A 22,221-nucleotide genomic window follows, 5' to 3' on the forward strand; every position below is an offset into this window, starting at 1 on the left:
ACACGGCTCTTGGGGACTGTGGCTGTTCGGTGCAGGAAGACACAGCCGCAGGTGCAATTTGGTGTAGCAAGTCACAGTGCGAGGCGAGGACACTGAGGGAGTCAGTCCTCCAGGGTCAGACTGGCTTCACCCCTCTCCCACCCCCCTGCCGGGGTCTTGGGATCCACTGCCAACTTGGGGCTCAGGCTGTAACCTGGCTGCAGAGCCCGTGGTCCCCTCCTCATTATGGTTCATTAAACATCGCCAGGCACCTGCTTTCAGATGGCGCACAGGATACCCGTGAGCAGAGAGAGAATACGAGGCAGGGCGGGAGGGGCAGAGCAGTTCCTGGAGCCCCAAGCCCCTTCCTGTCCCACAGGAGGCTGCCAGAGTCACTTCCGGCAGCCTGGTGAGAGGGAAGGTCGGCGCCATGAGCTTGAATTCACCTGTCAGACCTCAGGATGCTCTCAGCTGCGGGATTTGGAAGAGGCCTGGTGGGAGCCAGGGAGACTCTCTGCTCTACGCTCCTTGAAGAAAAAGAAAAAGGACAGAAAAATCACTGCCCTTTTCAGATACCTGCCCCATAGCCCTGCTCAGAGGGGCACTGACCTCACTGATCAGCATTGTGGTTCTAATTTTCAGGATCAATATTTTAAGTCTCTTTGCCCATAACAAGGGGAAGGGCCACTGCTTTGCGTAACTCCAAGGGGTATCCTTTATCCTGCGTGAAGGTTTCGAATCAAGACTGTCATGTGAAGAGTACCCTGCCGCAGGCATGTGATGCCTCAGAAGTGGGGTGAGGTCAGCCTTCCATCAGCCTTCAGCCCACGAGCTGTGGTAATACTGGTGGCTGACAGCAGAGGGCGATGTTGATGTGTGTACAGACCAAGAAAGAAGTATTGTTGGAAGGTTGTACTCTGTGGTTGTTGCATTTTTCTCTTGGAGCTGTTGGATTCTGTCTTGCTCGGTAACATTGGCTGATCTTTGCTGTTGTTTGTTGTTTTTGCCTCCTGGGTCCTTGGCTGCCTTTCTCCACAGGAAATAAAAGTCTGAGACCGAGAGGAGAGGCACGGAGTTGACTAAACGCAGTGGTTCCGAGGCTATTGCAAATGAATCACAAGCTGAGGAGCCAACGGCTCTTTCTGTTGTATTTGCTAAGCAAGTCCTTTCTGGACTGCGTGTCCCGTACGTCCCGGGTCCCCATCTCCTTGCAAAGAGACCAGGGCCTGGGGAGGGCAGGAGTCTGGGAGTAGAGCTTCTGGGTCCCCTCCTCATCACTGACTGGGTCCTGGGAGGGGCTTGGCAGCTCTCTTACTCTGAAGTGCAGTGAATATCACAGGTTCTCTGCTCCAGGAACTGGGTGCCCTTGGGCAGGTTCCTTAACATCTCTGAACTCCACTGTCCTCTTCAGAAAAAAATGGGAATGTTAATGGTGCATGCTTTAGAAGACCTGGCACACAGGAGCATTTCACAAAAGGGAGTAATTTTATGAACAGAGGGGTTTAGTGAACCCAGACGGTGCTCGGTTGGATTCCTGTCCTGTCTCGTGCTAGCTGTTTGTCAGAAAACAAGTGACCGGGCCTTTCTGAACCTCACTGCCTTACTGTTGGAAGGCGCTCATTGTGGAGCGCAGAGTCGTGAGATGGGAAGGAAATAGCATGGAAACCATGTCTAGCAGGATGCTGGCTGCTTTACCAGTGTCTCTGGGTTTCTGGCCCGGACGTGTGGCCACTTGACCTGCAGCCCTGGAGGGCCAGGCTGTCAGAGCCCTCCCTCGGGGCTAGGCCTGGGCTGGCTTCTCCTGTCCTCCCTCCTCCCCGCCCCCAGCCCTCAGCTTTGAGACCTTTCCTGTTGAGGTGACATTTAACGTCCTGCGGAGATGAGGGTAGCCTGGCAGAGCTCGGAGGGCACACTGCATTGTGCTGGGAATAAACCACAGGCTGAAGATGCCGTGGGGATTTACATGAAGATTTGGGAAACAAACCAGCAATTACGACAGTGTGAAAACAAACAGGGCTAGGGAATCAAAGAGAGAGCAGCACAGCTTTCGAGAACATTCCAGGCTTGAGTCCCTGACCACCGGGGCTTTGTGCTCATACCCGCAGCAGGGAGCCTGGGGGAAGAGTTGGAGGCATTCTGAGAGTGACTGCCACTCCAGGGGGTTCCTGTCTAAACTTCTTGTGTCTCTGGGGGTGTCTGTCTGTCCCCGAGGCCTTCACCTGCCTGGCGGGCAGAGATGGTCACTTGTGGGGACCCAGTGGGATAGAAGGCCGCTTCACGACTTGTCAGTGGGGAGCTGTGTGGGCCGCTGCCCCGCTTGGCCAGGCGCTTCGGTTCCTCGCAGTGCCCCCTCCCCCAGCCAGCCAATCTCCAGGCAGGCTGCCGGCCAAGGGCAGGTAAGCAGCGTCCTTGGGAGCCCGGGAGATGCTGATTTATCCCTGCAGTTCAGAACAGCCTGTTTCAGCTCCAGCATGCCCTGCGTTTGGCCGGGACGCAGGGTGGTTTTGCTGGCTCCAGCCTGGTCTTCACTAGTGACCTTGGCCCAATCACTCTGGTGACCAGGGCCCCCGCCCCTAGGCAGGGCAGATGCCCGCAGGAAATACGGGCAAAGTCCCGCTCAGCCTCTCTGCGAGGTGGACTTCACAGAGTGGCCCGCTTTGGGTTTGAATGCAGACTCTATGTGACCTGGGGGCATTTGATCTCTGAGCCTCACCATCCCGCCTCGAAAGAGGGATGGGAACACGCATCTCCACTTTTCTGGATTACCCTGAGGATGAAGTAAGATTTAGGAAGTGCTTTGTAGTCGTCATTAGGGGTTATTCTTATTGAAGTCATGGTGGTGAATGTGTATGGAAGGAGGAGAAAGAAAGAGAGAAGGAGGTTCGTAGGGGCTGAGGCTACAAAAGGCTGCAGACAAGACAGGGGTTCCGGGGTGGGACTTGTGTCCACCTGCCTGTGTCCAGTGGCAGGTCAGGTGATTGGAACAACGGTCTGCCTGGTGGTGTGGGGGCAGGTGAGAGCTACCACAAGCCCTCCCCAGGGGACGCCATCCTTCCCCATGTGGTCCAGAGCTCTGTGGGTGTGACTGCAGCCTTCAGCCTTTTCTTCCCAGAGTGGGGTTCCCGGCTCGGGCTGGGGGAGACCAGCCTGTGTGCTTGTGTGGCCATCTCCAGTCAGCTTTTACTTTGTAGCCCCAGGAAGAGGCCACTTCAGTTCTGGGGTTGATTGCTGGTCCAGTCTGGGTCCAGGTCCTTGTGAGCCAGTGTTATTTCTGGTAACTACACACCTGCTAGCCTCTGCCCTCCACGAGCATGGCCATGTGCATGCATTCACACACACACACACACACACACACATATTCTAGCAAAATGTGCTTAAGGAACCCACAGGGGGAGGGTCTCTTTGACGTGTGACTTTCCATAATTTCTGAATAGTTTATAGTCTAATTCCCTCGCTAAGCAAATTAAACCTTTTAAGGTAACGATCAGATGGTCCAGATAGTGTCTGTGCATGTGGACATTTGTAAGATTCAAACACACTGGTGGGACCAGGCCCACAGTCATTTGCGAAGGCCTGTAATCAAGGCAGAAGCAATTACTTAGCGGAGCAGCTCCCCCTGGGACCCGAGGCCGTATATCAAGCGGTGATGAGTCCGCGGATTGTCTCCCCGCCCCAGAGGCCCCGGTTCAGCTGCGCCTGCCCAGCCTGGGGCGAAGGCCTCCTGACATCTGTGGGGCCTGCAGCCCAGAGACTTTTCGGCCTTGGGGAATCTGGAGCCAAGTGGTTGCAAATCAACCTGGGAGTGAGATGGCATCTGAGCTGTGGAAACGGGTCCCCAAGCAGAGAGGGGTCTGGGTTCCTCGGGGGTGGGACGTGTGGAGGAGCCTCTTCATCCCAGGAAAACACACCAGCCAGTGGTGGGGGGGGGTGGCCCCCATCTCCTCCTTGGTGAAGGTTCAACCACCTGCCCTCTCCTTCATCTCCACCCCAGGCATTCGGTCACGGGCTCCCAGCTCTTTCTATTCCCACCGCCTCTGCCCCCTCTCAGCCCCTGTCAGCTCCCCTCTGTGCAGCTGGAAGCTTCTTCCTGCCAGGCCTCCCCAAATGCCCTGCCCAGCACTTGGCCGCTGTGATCCGGCTCCACCTCATTTCCTGCTGGTTCTCTGGCCCAGGTCACGCAGGAGGGTCCCACGAGAGCCAGTGTCTGGCTTGTGGCTCTGACTCTGTGGCCCTGGGAGCCCCACTTGAGGAGAAGCCACAGGCGAATGAGAGCTGGGCTCTGTGGCCCGAGCGACGTGTCAGCGCGGCAGGTCAGTCTGGTGTGAGGAGTCAGATGGGACCTCCGTCCCTGAATGTCCCTGCCACACCACCACTGAGAATGGGTCCTTAGGTCTTGGGGGACTCAAGAATCAACAAGCAACCTGCAGATGCCACAGGGGTGCTGAGACATCTGTGACACAGGGCTTCTGTGGTCTGCATGGGGGCCTTGCTAACTGTGGACGCTGGGCCCGGGGTCAGGAGTCGGGGTGGCTCTTCCAGTTGTAAGCAGACATCCCAGGTGGTTCCTCTGCACAGGGCAACTTGGTGACAGCTGCGTGAACACCTGGGCAGAGAGGAATTAGCCTGGAGTGAGCAGAGTAGGTGCCAGGAGGTAGGAGTGGGAAGGAGGGGGAGTGTAGTTGAGCCGGAAACAGCTCCCAGCCTGTCCCCATCCGGGAATGGAAATACCTACCTGGGAGGGCCATTGTGCAGTTTAAGTGAGGTAGCTCGCATGAAATTGCCTGCGTACTATGTGCTTGATGCGTGTTTGCCGAAACTAAGGGAGGTGGGCTGGACTCTTGCAGAAGAGGGTCGGATCCGGATCCGATGTCCCATTACCTCTTGGGAAGCAAATCTATCCCCAGCTGGGAATGGGGGGAGGGTGGAGCATGACTGAGGGAAAGGGGGAGTTGGGCTCCCTAGCCCCTTCTCTGCCACTAACTGAGCTGTGTGATCTTGGACAAGTTACTACCCCTCTCTGGGCCCCAGTTTTGTTCTGTGTTAAATGAGGGGGTTGGACTGGGTCACTGGTTCTAAAACTTTTCTAGTAGCATCCACCTCAGGATAATATTGAATGTTTATCAAGAAGAAAAGCATATTTAAAAAAAAAACAACAGCACCTGGGTGGCTCTGTCAGTTAAGTGTCCAGCCTTGGTTCAGGTCACGATCTTGAGGTTTGTGAGTTCAAGCCCTGCATCCGGCTTCACGCTGACAGCATGGGACCTGCTTGGGATTTTTTCTCTCTCCCTCTCTCTCAGCTCTCCCCCACTGTCTCTCTCAAAATAAATACACCTAAAAAATAAAGAAAGAACCCTCCCCAGCAAAAGGCAGAGCGCTGTGGGGGCAGTTCCAATGGGTCTGGGAGCGTGTGTCGTGGGGGGGCTGTGTTTCTACTCCTGAAGCTTCTGATATTACCTGGTGTCAGGCCTTCTCCAAATATGGCCCCTGTCTATGTCTGGAGAAGGCTGGCCGTTCTGGGGCAGAACTTTATGCGCCCGTGACATGGCTGGGGTGGTGATATATGTTGGAAATACTGGTACATACAGTAACAGTAAATATCAGCAACTTACCTGTCAAGTGTGGTGATAGATAAAAGAAATACGTGTAGGGAAGTGTCAGCCGGGAAAAAAATATACAGCCCGCAGTAAATCACCACCAAGCAATTAAAGCATAAAATTAAGTTATGCAGTATTTTGTTTCCTCAGGACAGTGCACTGTGCCGCGTCAGCCCGCACACGCAGTCGCTGGCGTGGGCCTGGGCTCACACCCCCCAGCTGCCTCCTGATGGCCGAGTAACGAAGAACATCGGGTTCAAATCCCAGCTCCACTGTTTCCGGCTGTGTGGTCTCTCGCACGTCATCGACCCTCTCTGAACTTATTTCCTCATGCGCAAATGGGGGACGAGAATTAATGCGTACCACAGGCATAGGCGTTCCTTGTTTATTCACCAGCTCTTCACAGAACACGTGTCCTGGTCCGGTACTGCTGGAGGTACTGGACTTGGCGGTGAACAAATCAGATACGGTGCCTGCTGGGCATGGAGAGATCGGGTAGACAAACAAGAACGGTGAGGTGCATCCGGGGGAGATGTGGAAGGAAGTGCTGGATGGAGCATGGGGGTGGTCAAGGAATGCCCCCGGAGAAGGTGACGTTTGCGGGGTAACCTGCAGGAAATGCAGACGTGAGCCATGTAGGTAACTGGGGAAAGAGCACCCCGAGCTGAGGAAGCCCGAGGAGCCAGTGTGGCCGGGCGAGTGAGCAGGCAGAGTGGTAGGAGAGGAGGCTAGGTAGTCTTGGAAGGTCTCGGAGGCCAGTAAAGGGACATCAGCTTTTACCCTGAGCCAGGGGGGAGCCACCGGAAGGTGTGGAGCAGGGGAGTGAGATGGGATCACTGTGGCCATTGTGGGGGGAAGGGCTGAAGCCAGGAGAGCCGTTAGTGGTGGGCAAGGCGTGATGGGGCCCTGAACTAGGGAGGCAGAGGTACAGATGGTCAGAAGTGGTCCAATTCTTGGCCGAATTTTGGGTAGAACCGACAGGGTTTGCTGACATATTGGGTGGACGTGTGCAAGGCTTTCAGCCTTAGTCACTGGAAGAATGAAATCACCATTCTCTGACGCGGGCGGGGCGGGGGTGGTGCAGATTCTGGGGAGGATCAGGAGTTTGGTGTCAGACATCCAAGCAGAGAGGCTGAAGAGACAGTGGGATATACCAGTCTGAGCTAGGCGAGAGGTCTGGGTGAGAGGTGGAAGTGAAGTCCCCAGAGAGTGGGGTAGTGGAGGAGAGGCTGCTGGGGGGTGGGGGGTGGGGGAGAAGGGACAGAGCCAGGAGAGCTGGTCCTGTAGCCAAGTGAGCACAATGTTCTAAGGAGGAGGGAGAGAGCCAATGCCATCGAAAAGTCAGGGGAGACAAGACCTGATCACTGGGCCAGCAACGCTGGGGTCATGGGTGACCTTGGCAAGTGCAGTTTGGGTTGATTGGTGGGTGACACCTGACTGGAGTGTGTATCAGTCAGGGTTCTCCAGAGAATGGAACCAGCAGGCTGTGTGTGTGTGTGTGTGTGTGTGTGTGTGTGGTGTGTGTGTGTGTGTGTAATATAAAGAGATTTATTATAAGGATTGGCTCATGTGATTTTGGAGTCAGAGAAGCCCTGAGATCTGCAGTCAGCAAGCTGGAGGCCCAGGAGGGCTGATAGTGTGTAAATTCTGGTCCAGAAACCAGCAGCGTTGAGGTCTAAGAAGAGCTGATTTTTTAGTTCAAGTTTAAAGGCAGGAAAAAGCCAATGTGACCTCTCAAGGAAGTCAGGCAGGAGGAATTTCCTCTCGTTCTTGGGATAGTCAGCCTTTCTGTTCTATTCAAGCCTTCAGCTGATTGGATGAGGCCCAGCCACAATGGGGAGGGCAATCTGCTTTACTCAACCTACTGATTCATATGTTAATCTCATCCCCAAACACCCTCAAAGACACACTCAGAATAATGTTTGACCAAATATCTGGGCACCCCATGGCCCAGTCAAGTTGACACATAAAATTAACTAACCATCAGAGTGGATTCAAGAAAAGAGTGGTGGGGCGGGGGAGGTGGTGCCTGGGTGGCTTAGTTGGTTAAGCTTCTGGCTCTGGGTTTCAGCTCAGGTCATGGTCTCGCGATTCATGGGTTTGAGCCCCCGTGGGTCTCCACTGCTGGAGCCTGTCTGGGATTCTCTCTCCCTGCTCCCCTGCTTACATTGTCTGTCTCTCTCAAGATAGATAAATAAGCTAAAAAAAAAAGACAGAAGAGTGGGAACAGGGACATTAGAGACCTTGCATTAGACCCTTCTTTTGGGGAATTTTGCTCTACAGGGAGTAGAGAAGTTGGGTGGTAGATGGAGGGAGATGCGGGGCCAAGAGAGGGTTTTTGAAGTGGCAGAAATAATAGCCTGCTGGGTAGGATCTAGTTGAGAGGGGAAATTAATCACGTGGGGGCAAAAGGAACAGTTGCTGGAGGAATGATCTTATTAGGCAGGAAGAAAGGGACTCCGTGCCTAAGTGGGCAGCTGGCCTTGAACAGGGGCACAGGTGGTTCTGGGGTAGGAAGCAGAGGGAAGGCAGGACAAATGGGTGGCCAGACAGGACAGCTGAGTGCCCCTTTTCCCTGGGAAATGGGAAGCCACTGGCTGAGGGGTTGGGGGCGGGGAGCTGGAGAGAGGAGGTGTTTGGGAGTACAGGAGAGTGAATGCACTAGGGAGTACACCTCCCTGTGGCTCCCGGGCCCTGTTGAGACACGGGTCACAGATTTGAACTGAGCCTCGTCGGTGAGGTGCTGTGTCTACTCCCTGTCTGGTGGAGAAGGCAGAGGGTGGCGAGCGGGGTGGTGAGGTGAGGCTGTGTGCAAGGGAGGGGTTAGTAAGCAGAGGCCTTGCTGGGTGAGGAGGAAGCCGGGCCAGGAGGGGAGCGAGGACCCGTGCACAGCACAGCGGGAGCACTAGCTGGACCCTGCGTCAGCAGAGCTGTGGGGCTTGGTGCCTCGGGGAGGGAACTAGAAGGTCCAGAAGACGGCGTGATGGCTGGAAAGTACCGCTGGAGGCACCGCAGTTCCTGCCAACAGAAGGTCTGAGTGGACTAGGGGATGAGTGGCTGAGGAAGGGTAGTGGCCATGACCTTCAGAGGAAGAGGTCAGAGAATTGAGGGAGCAGGGGCAGGAAGGACTGTTGCGTGGATATCGAAGTCACCAAGCATTATGGCAGGAAGGACAGGACCAAATTCACGGCGGGGGGAGGCTGGGGGGGTGGAGGAGGTGAGGGGGAGGTGCTGGGATGACCGCCATGAGGTAGCAGGGAGCGGTCTGTGGATTAAGCACAGGTGTGCACACACAGGGGTGCACGGTAGGGGCTTAGTACTTGGGAACTGCTTTCGTTAGTAGCATTTCAGTGTCCAGCGTAGGGAACCTGGGATCGGACAGAACTTAAAATCAGAATGTGCCAGAACATTCAAGGTATAGGATTTACATGCACCAGTTTCTAGAAGGTGTGCAGGGCCTGCCTGTTGCCCACTTTCTGCAGGATCCAGACACCCTCAGGATAGTCCACCCCCCCCCCCCCGACCAGGCTTGTCGACAGCAGCAGGGGTGGACAAGTAGATGGGCAGATGGGAGCTCAGGCTGAGCACTGGACCCAAGGGTGAGACTGAGGACACGGGCCTGGCCCCTGTTGGCTGACATCTGGTGCATTTCCTTAGCCAGTGGCCTAGGCCCCTGAGGCCCGCCCTCGGAGGGGGCAGAAGTGTGGAAGGGGCAGGCAGGGTCGGTCGCTGTGTTGGGGGTCACCCCGGGGGTGAAGGGTCCCAGAGCAGCCCCTGCATTGCAGGTCTGGGGGCCGCATACTCTGGGGCTCAGAGCAGCTCAGAGCTCCTCTCCCCAAGTTCCCTTCTGGGGTAGGGACAGCACGGCTGGCTTCCCAGTGGAGGTTTGCTGTGATGCCTGCCATGTGCCAGCAGAGCTCTCAGAAGCCCGAGTTCAAGCCCGATTCTCTCTCTCGTTGCCTTTGTGAGCCGCGGCCGTCACCTCACCATCTGAGCCTCAGTTTCTCATCTGTTAGCAGGTATCGTAATACCTGCCTCTACGTTGGACACGCAGATGACATCTGTCGAATGCGCATGATGATGGCACAAAGCGGGATGCAAAGTTGTATTTTCGTCCACTGCGGCCTCACTGCAACCCGGGTTTGAGTCCTTTCTCGGAAAAGCTTTTGACGGGAGTTCTTGTGTTCTGTGTCCTTCCCCGATGGTTCAGACACACTTTTGTTTTTTTGTTTTTGTTGTTTTGTTTTACTTTTTTTGTTTAAGTTAATTTATTTGAGAGAGAGAGAGAATACGAGCAGGGGAGGGGCAGAGAGAGAGAGAGAGAAAGAGAGAATCCCAAGCAGGCTCCACACTGCCAGCATGGAACCTGATGCAGGGCTCAAACTCACGAACCTTGAGATCGTGGCCTGAGGTGAAACCAAGAGTCAGTCGCTTAATCTACTGAGCCACCCAGTTGCCCCAAACACACTTTTTAAGGAGTTCATGTGTTTATTCCTTTGCTCGTTCAGTGGGTCTTTGTTGCCTGTCTACTACAAGCTGGGCAGGGATAAGAGAATTTCCAGTGATGTTGGTCTGAGTAGGAAAGGAACTTGGGCCATTAGTAAGTCCTTCCTCGCATTTTCTTTGTCATTTGGATCACCTGTAGCTGCTTTCCCTGGGGAGACCGGGTGTCCCTGGAGGCCTGGCCAGAGAGACGGTCCTTCTGGTGAGCAGGGCACGGCAGGTTGCAGCAAGAAGGCAGGGCCCTGCACATAGGAGGTGCTTGGGGACAGGAGGAAGGGGGTACTGCCTGGGAAATCTCTCAGAAGCCTTTTCTTGGGGCACCTGGGTGGCTCAGTTGCTTAAGCGTCTGACTTCAGCTCAGGTCGTGATCTCATGGTTCGCGGGTTCGAGCCCCGCATCAGGCTCTGTGCTGACAGCTCAGAGCCTGGAGCCTGCTTTGGATTCTGTGTCTCCCTCTCTCTCTGCCCCTCCCTGGCTCGCACTGTGTCTCTCTCTCTCTCAAAAATAAGTAAAACATTTAAAAAAAAAAAAAAAGGAAGCCTCTTCCTTGGCTGGCATCCAGCTCCACCCCCACTCCAGTGTCCTTCAAATGTGGTCAGGTTGGTTAGACATTGCCTCTCTCAGCAGCCAAGCTCACAGTTTTACCTTATTTTGGACCAGGGGATTTAAACTATGGCCGTCTCGTTATTGCCTGTCACGGAAGGAGTCATCCAGCTTATCCAGGCACGGCTGTCTCCTCTGTGACCCCGGCTGGTCTAAGCTCTGGGAGCTCGGGGACAGTGTCCTCACTACCCTCCCTCTCCAACAAGGCAGCACCTTTTTCTGGGGCCACGGGCTCTGACCAGCAGGTGGCGGGGGTGCCCCTTGGCGCTCTGGGAGCCCTGCAGGTTAAGGGGGTGCCCAGAGTCCCCTCATCGAGGATCCTGCTGGCTGTGCTCCAGGGGAGGAAGGTAATAAGGAGCAACTTCCACTTACCATCGGTATAAATCCCACAATCAGGAAAATTGCTTCAATTGCTAAAAAAAGCTGGTGGGAAAGTCCATTTATTTTTCATTTTTCTTGTGCACTTGCCACCCTTATGCATGAATCACTGTCGGTATGTAGATTAAATTTATACCCCCGTTATCTTTCATGTCTCTGGGGCTCTGGTTACTGAAAGCCACGGTCTGCTTCTTAGTGGTGAGAGAGACGTGGTCCTCTCCCAGGGCACTGCCACTGGGGGTCTTCACTGTGTTCTGGAGCCTCCCCTTAGCGCTCCTCGCCTCAACAAGATCAGACTTGGTGTCTGGAGAACTCTCTGGAGCTGTTGTGGCTCCAGCATCAGCAGCAAAGGATTTGGACACTGGACTCTTAGTGTTTTATGTGGGAGGGCTTCCAGGGAGTGTGAATTGGCCGGGACAAGATACACAAACTGCAGGCATTTTGAAAACACACTCTAGTAACACATATACACACACACACACAAGCACACGCACACGCACACGCACGTTGTCCCTCCAACACACACACACGCACACGCACACAAGCACGTACTCACACAGGATACAACCGGGTGCCTGCCTACCTGCCCCTTTAACACAAATGACCTGGTTAGACAGCAGTTGTTGAAGAAGCCTGGTTTCGCACGTGTTCTGGGAGGTGTAGAACTTTCTAGACGCGACAGTCTACTTTGTTCTCCATCCTCAGATTTAGCATCTCCGTGTACATCCTCTAAAAGCATGGGTCTCTATTTGCTGATTTATTCATTCAACAAACGTTAACTCTCCTTTCCTGGATCCTGTGCTCCTTTGAGAATCTGATGAAACCCCTCATGATGCACAAATCTGAATGACTCCGGGGTGGTTTGCAGAGCCCGTCCTGAGCCTCGGGCTAAGAACATCTGCTCTGGAGGTCTGCTCCTGAGCCACCCGCAGGCCCCCCTCCACCTCCTCCTCGCCACACCAAGAGACTTTCCAGGAGTTCAGGGGTCTGGGGTCCTTCCAAGCCAGATGCCCCAGCCCCTCACACCCCAACACCCTTCTCAGACCTCATCTCAGAGAAGCAGTCCCCTGGGCCACACTTCTAGACTTAGAGACCCCCCCCCCCACTTCTCTCTCTGTGACACTGTTCCCGGGAGGGGAGCTTCTGAAGCCGCAGCTGGCCACGCCTGCTCCAGGCCCCTGCAGCCCCCCAGCAGGTATCATTACTGCATAAGAGACCCATCATTCTGCATTAATCTGGGATTCATCATGATAGCCATGACCATAATTAATTTATTTGGTATTAATGTGGATGAAATATGTACTGTCCTTTCAGGGGAAATCAGGCTGCCTATAAGCATTAGTTAAAAGGACCATTAAAATCAAACCTTCCCCAGATCCATTAGGCGAAGTCTTTCATCCTGAAGAAGATAAAGTTCTGCTGTGTGAAATGTCATGAATAATTAGGTTGATTGCTGTTTTAAACTCTGCCCCTGCCTCTCCAACCCCTCCCGCCTCCCTCCTGAAGGAGGGAAGACTCACCTGTAGTGGAGCACCCCCTTCATCACCCATGTCTACACTGGCCCCAGATTCCCCTCTGGCCTCCACGATCACCGGCGAGGCTCCATGTCTGTGGGCAGCGTGGGAAGGAGGCTTAAATGACCCCACTGGCCTATATTTTCAATGTGTCTGCTTCTCCTGCCCTCCCGCCCTTGGCCCAGGGTGGCGGTAGGCGCCTTCCTCTCGCCTCAGTGCTGGTCCAGAAAGGTGTAGACCAGGGAGAGGGCCACAGCAGCACTGTGCAAACAGAGGTCTGTAGACTCCTTGTCCTGAACGGCATAGGGGTGTGAACATGCAGATTCCTGGGACCACCTCAGACCGGCGCATTTCAGGGGCTGTACATGGGTAGGGGATGGCGGTTGGCATGGAGAGCTTTGGCGTGTGCCAGACAGAGGGGAGAGGCAGGACAGAGAAGCCTTCGGGAGATCCCTGCTCCTGCTGCCAAAGTCAAGTTTCTCCAGAATTCCAGCACGGACGCTGGCACGTGCTGTCTCCTGGCTCCTCTTGCGGGAGCATAAAGAGGTGCTAGCTGGATGCTTTTTGCACACCAGCCCGTGGACACACACAGTGGCCCCGTGGCGCTGGTCCTCTAGGCCTCACCATACAGTCAAAGACCAGGATGTGGAGGGTGAAACAGCCTGCTCAGAGGGGACCCAGAGGGCTATTAACCGGGCATGCGGGAGCCCCTGGCTTGTCAGCCCGGAAGAGGCACGGGAGACTGGCTCTGATCCGGCCTCTTCATTTTGTGGGGAAAGAGCCCGGGGCACAGAGCCATGAGGCTAGCCAGAGACAGAGGGGACCGGATGGTAAGCACCGGGTGGCCCAGGCTTTGACGCCCATGGACATCGCAGAGCGGTGGGCAGGAGAGGGGCTGATATGATAGGAAGTGGGGGGCAGCCAGACACCCCCCCCCCCACACACACACACACTAAGCTCCAGTCCCTTCCTGCTGCCTTGACAGGCGCTTCGGCACAAAATGCACGGCTTGCCAGCAGGGCATCCCCCCGACCCAGGTGGTGCGCAAGGCGCAGGACTTCGTCTACCACCTGCACTGCTTCGCCTGCATCATCTGCAACCGGCAGCTGGCCACGGGGGACGAGTTCTACCTCATGGAGGACGGGCGGCTGGTGTGCAAGGAGGACTACGAGACGGCCAAGCAGAACGGTGAGCTTCCCCCCACCCCTGCCCCGCCCCCTCTGCCCCGGGGCCGCCCGCTGCCCGCTCCTCCCCGGTCCTGGCGGCCAATCCCTTGGAGGAGCCCTGCTCCCTTGGAGCCCTGCTCGCTGGCGCCCTGCCTCCTCGGAGAAGCATCCCCAGATCTCTGCAGGACGGTTCATTCTCCACACCCCCCACCCTTTTGCACCCGCTGGCTTCACCGATCAGGTTCCGGTCAGCGAGAGCGTGCTGTCCCCTCCACTGCTTGGTGGGCTTAAGAACAGCCAGGGGCCTCGTGCTTTTCGTGTCGGTGGCTCCTTGCCTGGGGTGGGCCTGGGAGGGGGCGCTGTCTCCCAGTGGACACTGGGGTTGCTCATCTGCCTCGGGTATTGGGGTTCACGTGTTCCTCCGCACTCCCACGCCTCCAAGGCCTCACTGAGTGAGAGCACTAGTGTTGGCCCAAGTCAGCTTCTATTTCAGTCAACTGTCTTGTTTCCCCTGTCAGACCTCAGGCTTGTCGAGGGCAGGGTCTCCCCCTTCCTTGCGTCTCCCGAAGTCCCTGATGCAGGATCAAGCGCTCGGCGAGTCTGCGCCTTGGGAGGCTCCAATCTGCCATATAACTTCCCGTCCACCTCCCCTTCCCCCAGCCCCCTCAGGGCCATCGTCCAGGGTCTTCGGCAGAGACCCCTGCAAGGCTGAGGCTGATGTCAGGCCCCACCCAGCACGTGGTCGCCACACCTGGAAAACCTGCCCTCACGTGGTCAGCCGAGGCAGCGGCTGCTCTGGGCCTAGACAGCTCTGAACCCCCAGAAAGGCCAAGCCTGACTCCCTGTCTCCTGTAGCCCCACCTCAGGCTCCTCACTCACAGCTGGGCCCCCAGGTGGTGTGCCCTTTGCCCTGGCTCCAGATCTGGCATTTGGCCAAACGCAGCCTGGGGGATCTCAGATGCACAAAATTCACAAAACATCAAGGCCATTTGCCTTTGACTAGAATCTTTATCAACTCAGGGTGTGACTGCAGAAAGCAGCTCTGGACAGCTCTGGGCTTGATGAAAACAAAAACCCAAAAAACAAAAAGCAAAGCAACAACAAATTTCATGCATCTCCTTCTAGATCTTTCCTGGCACATGTGTGTTATATAGATCTGATCCATACATGGAGAAACTGATTTTTCTGCCCAGTAACCACGGTTTCAAGTGAGGGTTTTGTGGTGGTGAGGAGGCAGAGGTACAGAGGCCCTTTTGGTGAGGCAGCCAGCTTTGGTGGGCGGCGGGCAGGAAGGCACCGCAGGGGTGCCGGAGTCAGGGGCGTCGTCTCTCTTCTCCTAGAGCTTTGGAATCGATTCTGATGTCATAGAAGATTAGGGCATCTTGTCGGGGATAAACCATCAAGGCAGATGGACTCAGAGATCCCAGCTGCCTTTGGACCTCTGATGCCCTTCCCCAGAGATACTAAGAATTGCATGAGCTCCCTCCAGGCGGGAGGCTGCTTCTCCTCATCAGAGGCCTTGTTTAGACCCTGAGCATCCACGGCCTGGCATCCACCGCTGCTGGGGATGGTCCCAGAGGAGGGGGAGACTTAGCTGGGGAGGCAAGAATGACAGTCAGGTGCACACTTTTCATCAAGGATCATTTGTGCCATAGCAGACCTCTGTAGGACTCTGGATTTGGCATCAGAGGCTGGTGGGCATTGCTGCTCAGTCACTAACGTGGGGGTCCCCTGGCCAGTCGTGTAACTGGTTGAGTCTTGTCTTCTCAGCTCAGTAGGGTCAGTAGGAGACGGGGAACAGCACCTGCCACATGGAGCTGTTTCCTGAGGGTTAAATAGGATGAGGCTTGTGGAACGGGATGCTGAAGGAGGGTGAGACCAGCGAGGAAGACGACCAAGCAGGGAGGTGAGATCTGCTGTAGGTTTTCAAGTAGCAGGAGGTTACACAGCATTCCTGACGTGTTCCTCCTGCCTCTGGCTGTTGGTGGGCAGGGCCCAGCCCATCCTGTGAAATCTGAGTGATCCTTAGTGCAGCAGGGGACCTTTATCTGCTTTGGGACATTTGGCTTTTTTTTTTTTTTTTTTTATGTTTTAATTCTTCCTTGCTAATCTAAACCCTCTTTCAGGCTTATAGTTCCCTTCCTGGTGCTACACAAAGGACCTAATATCAGCTATTTGTACCTTAGTGTGAATGATTTTGTTCATTTGTTACATCTCCCTGGATATTTGCATTTTCAATATAATGAGGTTGCATTTTATGCCGGGGACAAGTGCTAGGAGACCCTGCATAATTCAAAACTAACATATTTTAAGACTAATTTTCCCATAGGAATTAATGTAAAAAGTAGGAGGGGGGGATGTATTCTGGAAGCACATAAATCCATAACCGGTGAAGTGTATCTTTGCCTTAATGCTACTTTTTATTTTCTCAGCACTATCTCTAATACCTTGCAGAATGCTCTCTCCTAAATTAACAGCCTAGGATATCATGGTCTCGCTTGGCCTTCCTCATAGCGTTTTATCACATTTAACTTCCGTACCAAAGTTATTGATTTTTGGGTACATTTTTCAGCATGAGCACTGCCACCACTACTTAATGAATACTTGGATGACATTGTTATAGGATATAAAAAAGATTTTAAATTATAATAACAGTGAATGTTAAAATAACAGCATAATAGTTCCCATAATCGCAAGAAGGAAGTCCTATGGACGTAGACAGCAGTTCTGAACAGAGGGGCCACCGGCCCAGGATGACGGGTATATCCCAGTGCGCCACCAGCCCAGGATGACGGGTATATCCCAGTGGCACTGCCATCTAGCCATGGTGACAACAATTTCTAAATCACGAGGCCAGCTTATTTAAAAATTAGGCAATTCTTGATGAATTAAAATTTTCTGATGGTTTTATGATTTCAAATTTTATATCTAAAGCCTATGTAGGTATTTTTAAAGTGCACTATTTCATACTGGCATCAAACGCTGGCATGCTGTTATCTCTGTAAATATGGGCAGAAGGGATTGATTCCTTATAACAGAGTTTGAAATATAGAGAGTTTTGGAGGCTTTCCTCAGTTTCTCCCACGATGGCTCTAAAAGCCTTTCTCTTTGGATCCAGGGCTCCAAGGGAGGGATGGGGTGGCAGGGGGTTGCGGACGATAATAGCTCTGCTAGAGGAGAAAACAGCCCAAGGAGAAGAGAGGACAAGGGACTTCGTCCTCCCTCTGCTGTGTGCATGACTGCAGTGTGGACTCGGGCTGTACAACACGCTGCCCAACTTAGGGCAGACGGCATTGCCCCAGGCTTCAGAGTGGGGAGGTAACTCGCCCACATCACTCACTCAACTCAACAAGAAGGTTGAGCCCAAGTCTTTGGGCTGCAAGAAAACCTTTTCAGAACTGTCGTGAGTGCTGAATGCACACAGTTCTCAGATCACACTAGGCACATAGTAAGTGCTTAGCAAACATTGGCTTATCGTTGTTCCTAAGAGAGGGTTTTCTTGAATGGGAAAGAAGGAAGAGAGAAACAGGGTGGGAATGTAGTAGAGACATCTTATAGGACACACAGGGGAGGAAGCACAGAAAACCCAGAGAGCCAGGGACACGGTGGCTGACCTACTCTTTGCTGACTCGGGGATGCCATGCAGAGAGGATGGGTGTAAGTCTAGTGCCGGGAGAGGAGATGAGCCGTCTGCACTTGGCTGTGTGCTGCTGACTGCACCCGGGTGCCTCTGTGCCTGACTGAACAAACCAGCCTCTGACAGTATTCTTCTCAGAATCCACTGAAGGCTGATCCGCAAGTATGTTGTCCTGAGCACTCTTTAGACCGGTGGTTTTCTAAAAATTTTGGCTGTGACCCAGAGTAAGGAACTCATTTTACCTTTCAGCTCACCACACCTATTCAAACAGTGAGCACTAAGCAAGTCCTGGAAGCGATGCTTGCCCTCATCTGTCCCATCTCATCCCATCCGTCCTACTTCCTCAAAAGGTTCTCGGTTGACATTACAACCCGCTCACGCGTTCTGACCCATAATTGATGAACACCGCTTAGGGGTCACCCCCGCTGAGCCCAGGGAGGCCACCGGGAAGGGGCCTGCGGGCAGGAGGGGCAGGGGCGTCTGGGGCGGCCCAGAACGCACTTCACCCACCCTGGCTCATTCGCCTTCACAGCCCAGCTACCGATCCACAGGGACGTCCAATCAGAGTGTTTGCCAGGACAGGGAAGCGCATGGAATTGCGCACCTTGGGTCTGGTGGGAGCCCCGGGGGACTGAGAAGGGTGGGGAGCTGAGGGAGGGACTGTTGTCCTCATGTTCCTGTGAGTCGGGAGGGCCCGTGGTGAGGAGAGGGCTCCGTGGGGGTGGGGACCGTGCCACTCTGTCGTTCACCGTTCTGGCCCGCGGCTCTGCCCACGGCGGGCAGGGCTGCTTGAGGAGAGGAGGAAGGGGGACGAGCCCCAGCCGCTTTGGGCAGGCAGAGCCCTGTAAGGAGTGGTCTTCACCGCAGATGACTCTGAGGCCGGAGCGAAGCGGCCCCGGACCACCATCACAGCCAAGCAGCTGGAGACGTTAAAGAACGCCTACAAGAACTCCCCCAAGCCTGCCCGGCACGTGAGGGAGCAGCTGTCCTCGGAGACCGGCCTGGACATGAGGGTCGTACAGGTGAGACGCCCTGGCCTCCTCTGCTTTCTCGGGGCCCCAGGCCTGCGCCCTCCTGCTGGGCCTGGGACAGGGCCCCGGTGTCCTGTGCCCTCTACACGCTACAAGGGCGAGGCTCAGGGCGCGCCCGGGTTGCTGGGCTTCGGGCCGTGACCCTGGGAAGCTTGTGGAAACAGGGACAGAGTCCTGAGGCCCAGGCAGAGGGAGTCGTGGACACATCACCCTCCTGGCCCTGAACTCCACGGAGGCTTCAGGGCCTGGCTCCAGCTGCCTGTCTTGGGGACCCTGGGGGCTCTGGGTTTGTGGCGGACACCGCCCGAGTGTGTCCCTTCTGCTTGTGCGGCAGGTTTGGTTTCAGAACAGAAGGGCCAAGGAGAAGCGCCTGAAGAAGGACGCGGGGCGGCATCGCTGGGGGCAGTTCTATAAGAGCGTCAAGAGGAGCCGGGGAGGCAGCAAGCAGGAGAAGGAGAGTTCTGCCGAGGACTGTGGGGTTAGTGACAGTGAGCTGAGCTTCCGAGGTGAGCAGGGCTGGAGGGGCGAGGCCGAGGCCTTAGGAAAGGCCCCTGGGAAACAGTAATTCTTGACGCTCAGGAGGGATCTTTCTTGAGGCCTTGACGGCTGCCTCCAGCACATAGGCTCTTCCCTGCGACTCGCAGCAAAGGAGGGGGGCGGTGGTGGGGATGGGGAGGCCGCGTCAGTGGGACAAGGAGTAGGGAACAAGAGAGCTCTGCTGCTGAAATGTGGAAGCCGGGTTCCCTAGGCCCGTGGGCCCCAAGGCCTCCCCTCCTTTCCTGCTGACTGGGGCTCTCTCTCACCAGCCCGGGGGAAGCCGTAAACAGACCGCTGTGTCTCAGCCCTGCATTTCCCTCCTCTGCAGGGGCACGGGCCTCCCTCCCGGGATCCCCTAGAGTGACCCCTCTCTCCTTTCCTGGTGGTGGTTGGGGAGGACATGCTCTATAGGCCCCATGCCCTGGGAAGTCAATACTGTGAGTGCCTGTGAGAAGGGGGCAGGCCTCGCTTCTGAAATCCCTTCCCCCACTGCTCACTTCATCCTGTCCCCTGCACATAAGCTTCGCAGCATGCGCTACATTCAGATTTGTGCATCAGCAAAACTGCAAATTCCTGCATGTTTCGGATCCGGAGGTTGTTTGCAAAAAGCCGTAACTGTTCTCATGTACTGAGTCCTCAGCTGTGGAAGGTCTTCTGTCGTGGGTGGATAGAAAGAGTAGGGAGCTGGGGGTCGGAAGTCTGGTTGCTGATTGTGGCTCTCTCAAGCCAATTCACTTTTCTTGAGCCTCAGTTTCCCCCTCTATAAATGGGGATGAACTGCGTCCTTGCCCACCTCACAGTGGTGTTGTGGGGTTCAGTGAACACAGCTGACCGTGCATGTGTCTGGGGGAAGCTCAGCACAGTTTTATAGTCGGAGACATGACTGTCCCCACAGCGAGCCTGTGGCCCCCACAGAGGGCCCTGCCGTATCGGATGACAGGTATGGGCAAAAGGCCAAGTAATGGCTGTTTTCCAGTGGAGCTGAGCCTTCGTCTCTCTGCTTCCTTTTAAAGGGCATGAGTTCTCCTCGCCCCTTCGCATTTTCAGGTTGGAGCAGGGGGCAGGCCTAGGGCAGGCCCTCAGAAGGAATGCGTGTTGAAGTCCAGTCTGGGGAGGCTTGATGGGAATTGGTGCACAGGCCTGGGGTGGGAACAGAAGAGGAGGTTGGGGGGCAGAGGACAGAACAAGCTGCCCACCAGGGCGCGATGCCCCAAGAGGACTGTGGCTCACTCTAGAGGCCTGCCCTGCGGGGCCCTGGGAAGGGCTCAAGGGCCTATGCTCACCCTCCAGTCCTGTTGGTGGGGTTAGGAAAGCCATTTAATCTCATCTGAGCTGCAAAATCAACGTCTGGAGCAGGCAGGATTGTTAAGTCTTGCTTTGTAGCTCTTTTCTGTTGGGTGCAGCTGGGTCCCCAGGTTGACAGGTCAGGGGTCTCTCTGGGTAATTATAGAACTCTTCATTTCTTAAGACTAAAAGTGCTCGCCTCTGTTGGAGAGGTGAATTCTTCTAGGTAGCACAGATTCCATTAGAAACCCTTAATGAAATTCATCAAAAAACAAGAAGGACCATTTGCCTTCCTCACGTCAACACTTTGTCCCCAGTAAAGAGCTTATTCGACAGAGAAACCAAGTCCTTTGCCGTTGAACCTCTTTTCCAGGTGGAACAGAGATGGATTTTCGTACACATGCCTAAGAGTGGTCCTCAGCTATCCTTACCACATGGGCCTGCTTCTTTCCCAACCAACCAAACCAACCCTTTTCTCAGCTTGAAAGCTTTCATATTAAATCCTGTCAGCACGTAGTTTCCATTGGTAAGGTTGATAACATATGACCCACAAACCTCAGGCATTCCTATTCTTTGCTGTAGCCATCTTAGTACATGAGCACCATGGGACCAACAAACTCCCCAAACATTTGTCCAGTCTTCTGGGATCTGCATTTAGTCTCTGCAGGTGTTTCTTATTTTCCTCCCTGATGCGGGTCAGTCTGTGGGTGACACGTTGGTGTCTGACTCATGCACGGCAGCGAGGCAGCTGCCATCCTTGGGCTTCTTTCTTGGTCATGTGTATTCCTAGGTTGTGAAGAACAGGGACCACTGGAGTCCTGGCGGCTGACAATAAATCTCCGTTCTTTTGTCCACAGAGGATCAAATTCTCTCAGAACTTGGCCACACCAATAGGATTTATGGCAACGTGGGGGACGTTACAGGCGGACAGTTAATGAATGGGAGCTTCTCCATGGACGGGACAGGACAATCCTATCAGGACTTGAGGGATGGGAGCCCCTATGGAATCCCCCAGTCTCCATCCTCCATATCGTCCCTGCCATCCCACGCTCCTTTGCTCAATGGGCTGGATTACACGGTGGACAGTAATTTGGGCGTCATTGCGCACGCAGGGCAGGGAGTAAGCCAGACGCTGAGAGCCATGGCTGGGGGACCCACCTCTGACATCTCCACAGGAAGCAGTGTAGGCTACCCCGACTTTCCAACTAGCCCAGCCTCTTGGCTCGATGAAATGGATCATCCTCCTTTTTAAACATCTCTCCTCCCCACCTTACCCGTCCTGGCTTGAGAGAATATCTTCAAGGATCGAAAGAGACTTGCCTTTTAAGGATCAAAAGTGCACCAATGTGAATTTCCATTATTTTCAATGGAAGTCCTCCGCTGATCCCTAGGCGGTCGAGAGACCACACTAGGGCACTGTTATCCTGGGGAAGTGGTGGGAACACTGCCTCCTCTCAGAACACGGCACGGGGGCGCACAGCCTAGAGCGCTAGGGTGCTGCTTGGTGGCTTCCTCCCCTGCCCCCTGCCCTGCTTACAGGCTTTGGCTGCTCAGTGCTTGGGAGCACGAGGTGACTGTCAGGCCACCTTGGCCTTTGGGAACTCTGCTCCGACTGGTGTGTCTCGTGAGATGTTTCCCGAACCACTGCTCTCACCAGAACTGAGATTCCTGAGGCAGAGGCATCACGGCCCTTGAGTATAATAAAAGTGATTTCTGGACCACCCTATTGAACTCTAATTTTGAAAATAAAAAGTCACTTATTAAAGGTCAGTGAAAACTTTGATGGCCACCGTTTGATATTGAATACATGTCCCCTTCTTCTTCTTCTTCTTCTTTTTTGCTGTGAGAAATGTGACTTCTTCCCTGCCCAGAAGTCCAAGGCAGACAACACTTCTCAGTTTTGGTTTTAAAGAAACCCCATCCCTGTCACTGAATCCCTGATGGCAAGAAGTGGTTCTCCTTGCAGGTGACTCAGGCCGGAGCTGAGTGGCCCTG

At 54.6% G+C, this 22,221-nt stretch overlaps 1 protein-coding gene across 1 annotated transcript in view; it reads left to right on the forward strand.

Moving 5' to 3' along the window:
• Positions 1 to 21,478, forward strand: part of LHX4 (LIM homeobox 4) — a 41,298-nt gene extending 19,820 nt beyond the window's left edge. Inside the window, exons 3-6 of the mRNA XM_047077357.1 lie at positions 13,557 to 13,759; positions 18,242 to 18,396; positions 18,740 to 18,911; positions 21,084 to 21,478. Coding sequence (XP_046933313.1) covers positions 13,557 to 13,759; positions 18,242 to 18,396; positions 18,740 to 18,911; positions 21,084 to 21,478 — 925 coding nt within the window. The remainder of the gene's footprint in view (positions 1 to 13,556; positions 13,760 to 18,241; positions 18,397 to 18,739; positions 18,912 to 21,083) is intronic.
• Positions 21,479 to 22,221: the final 743 nt, after the last annotated feature.

This window comes from Lynx rufus, unplaced genomic scaffold (assembly GCF_022079265.1).
Source record: "Lynx rufus isolate CCGP_SWC_20201006 ecotype Redwood Valley unplaced genomic scaffold, mLynRuf1.p SCAF_15, whole genome shotgun sequence".
Taxonomy (NCBI): Eukaryota; Metazoa; Chordata; class Mammalia; order Carnivora; family Felidae; genus Lynx; species Lynx rufus.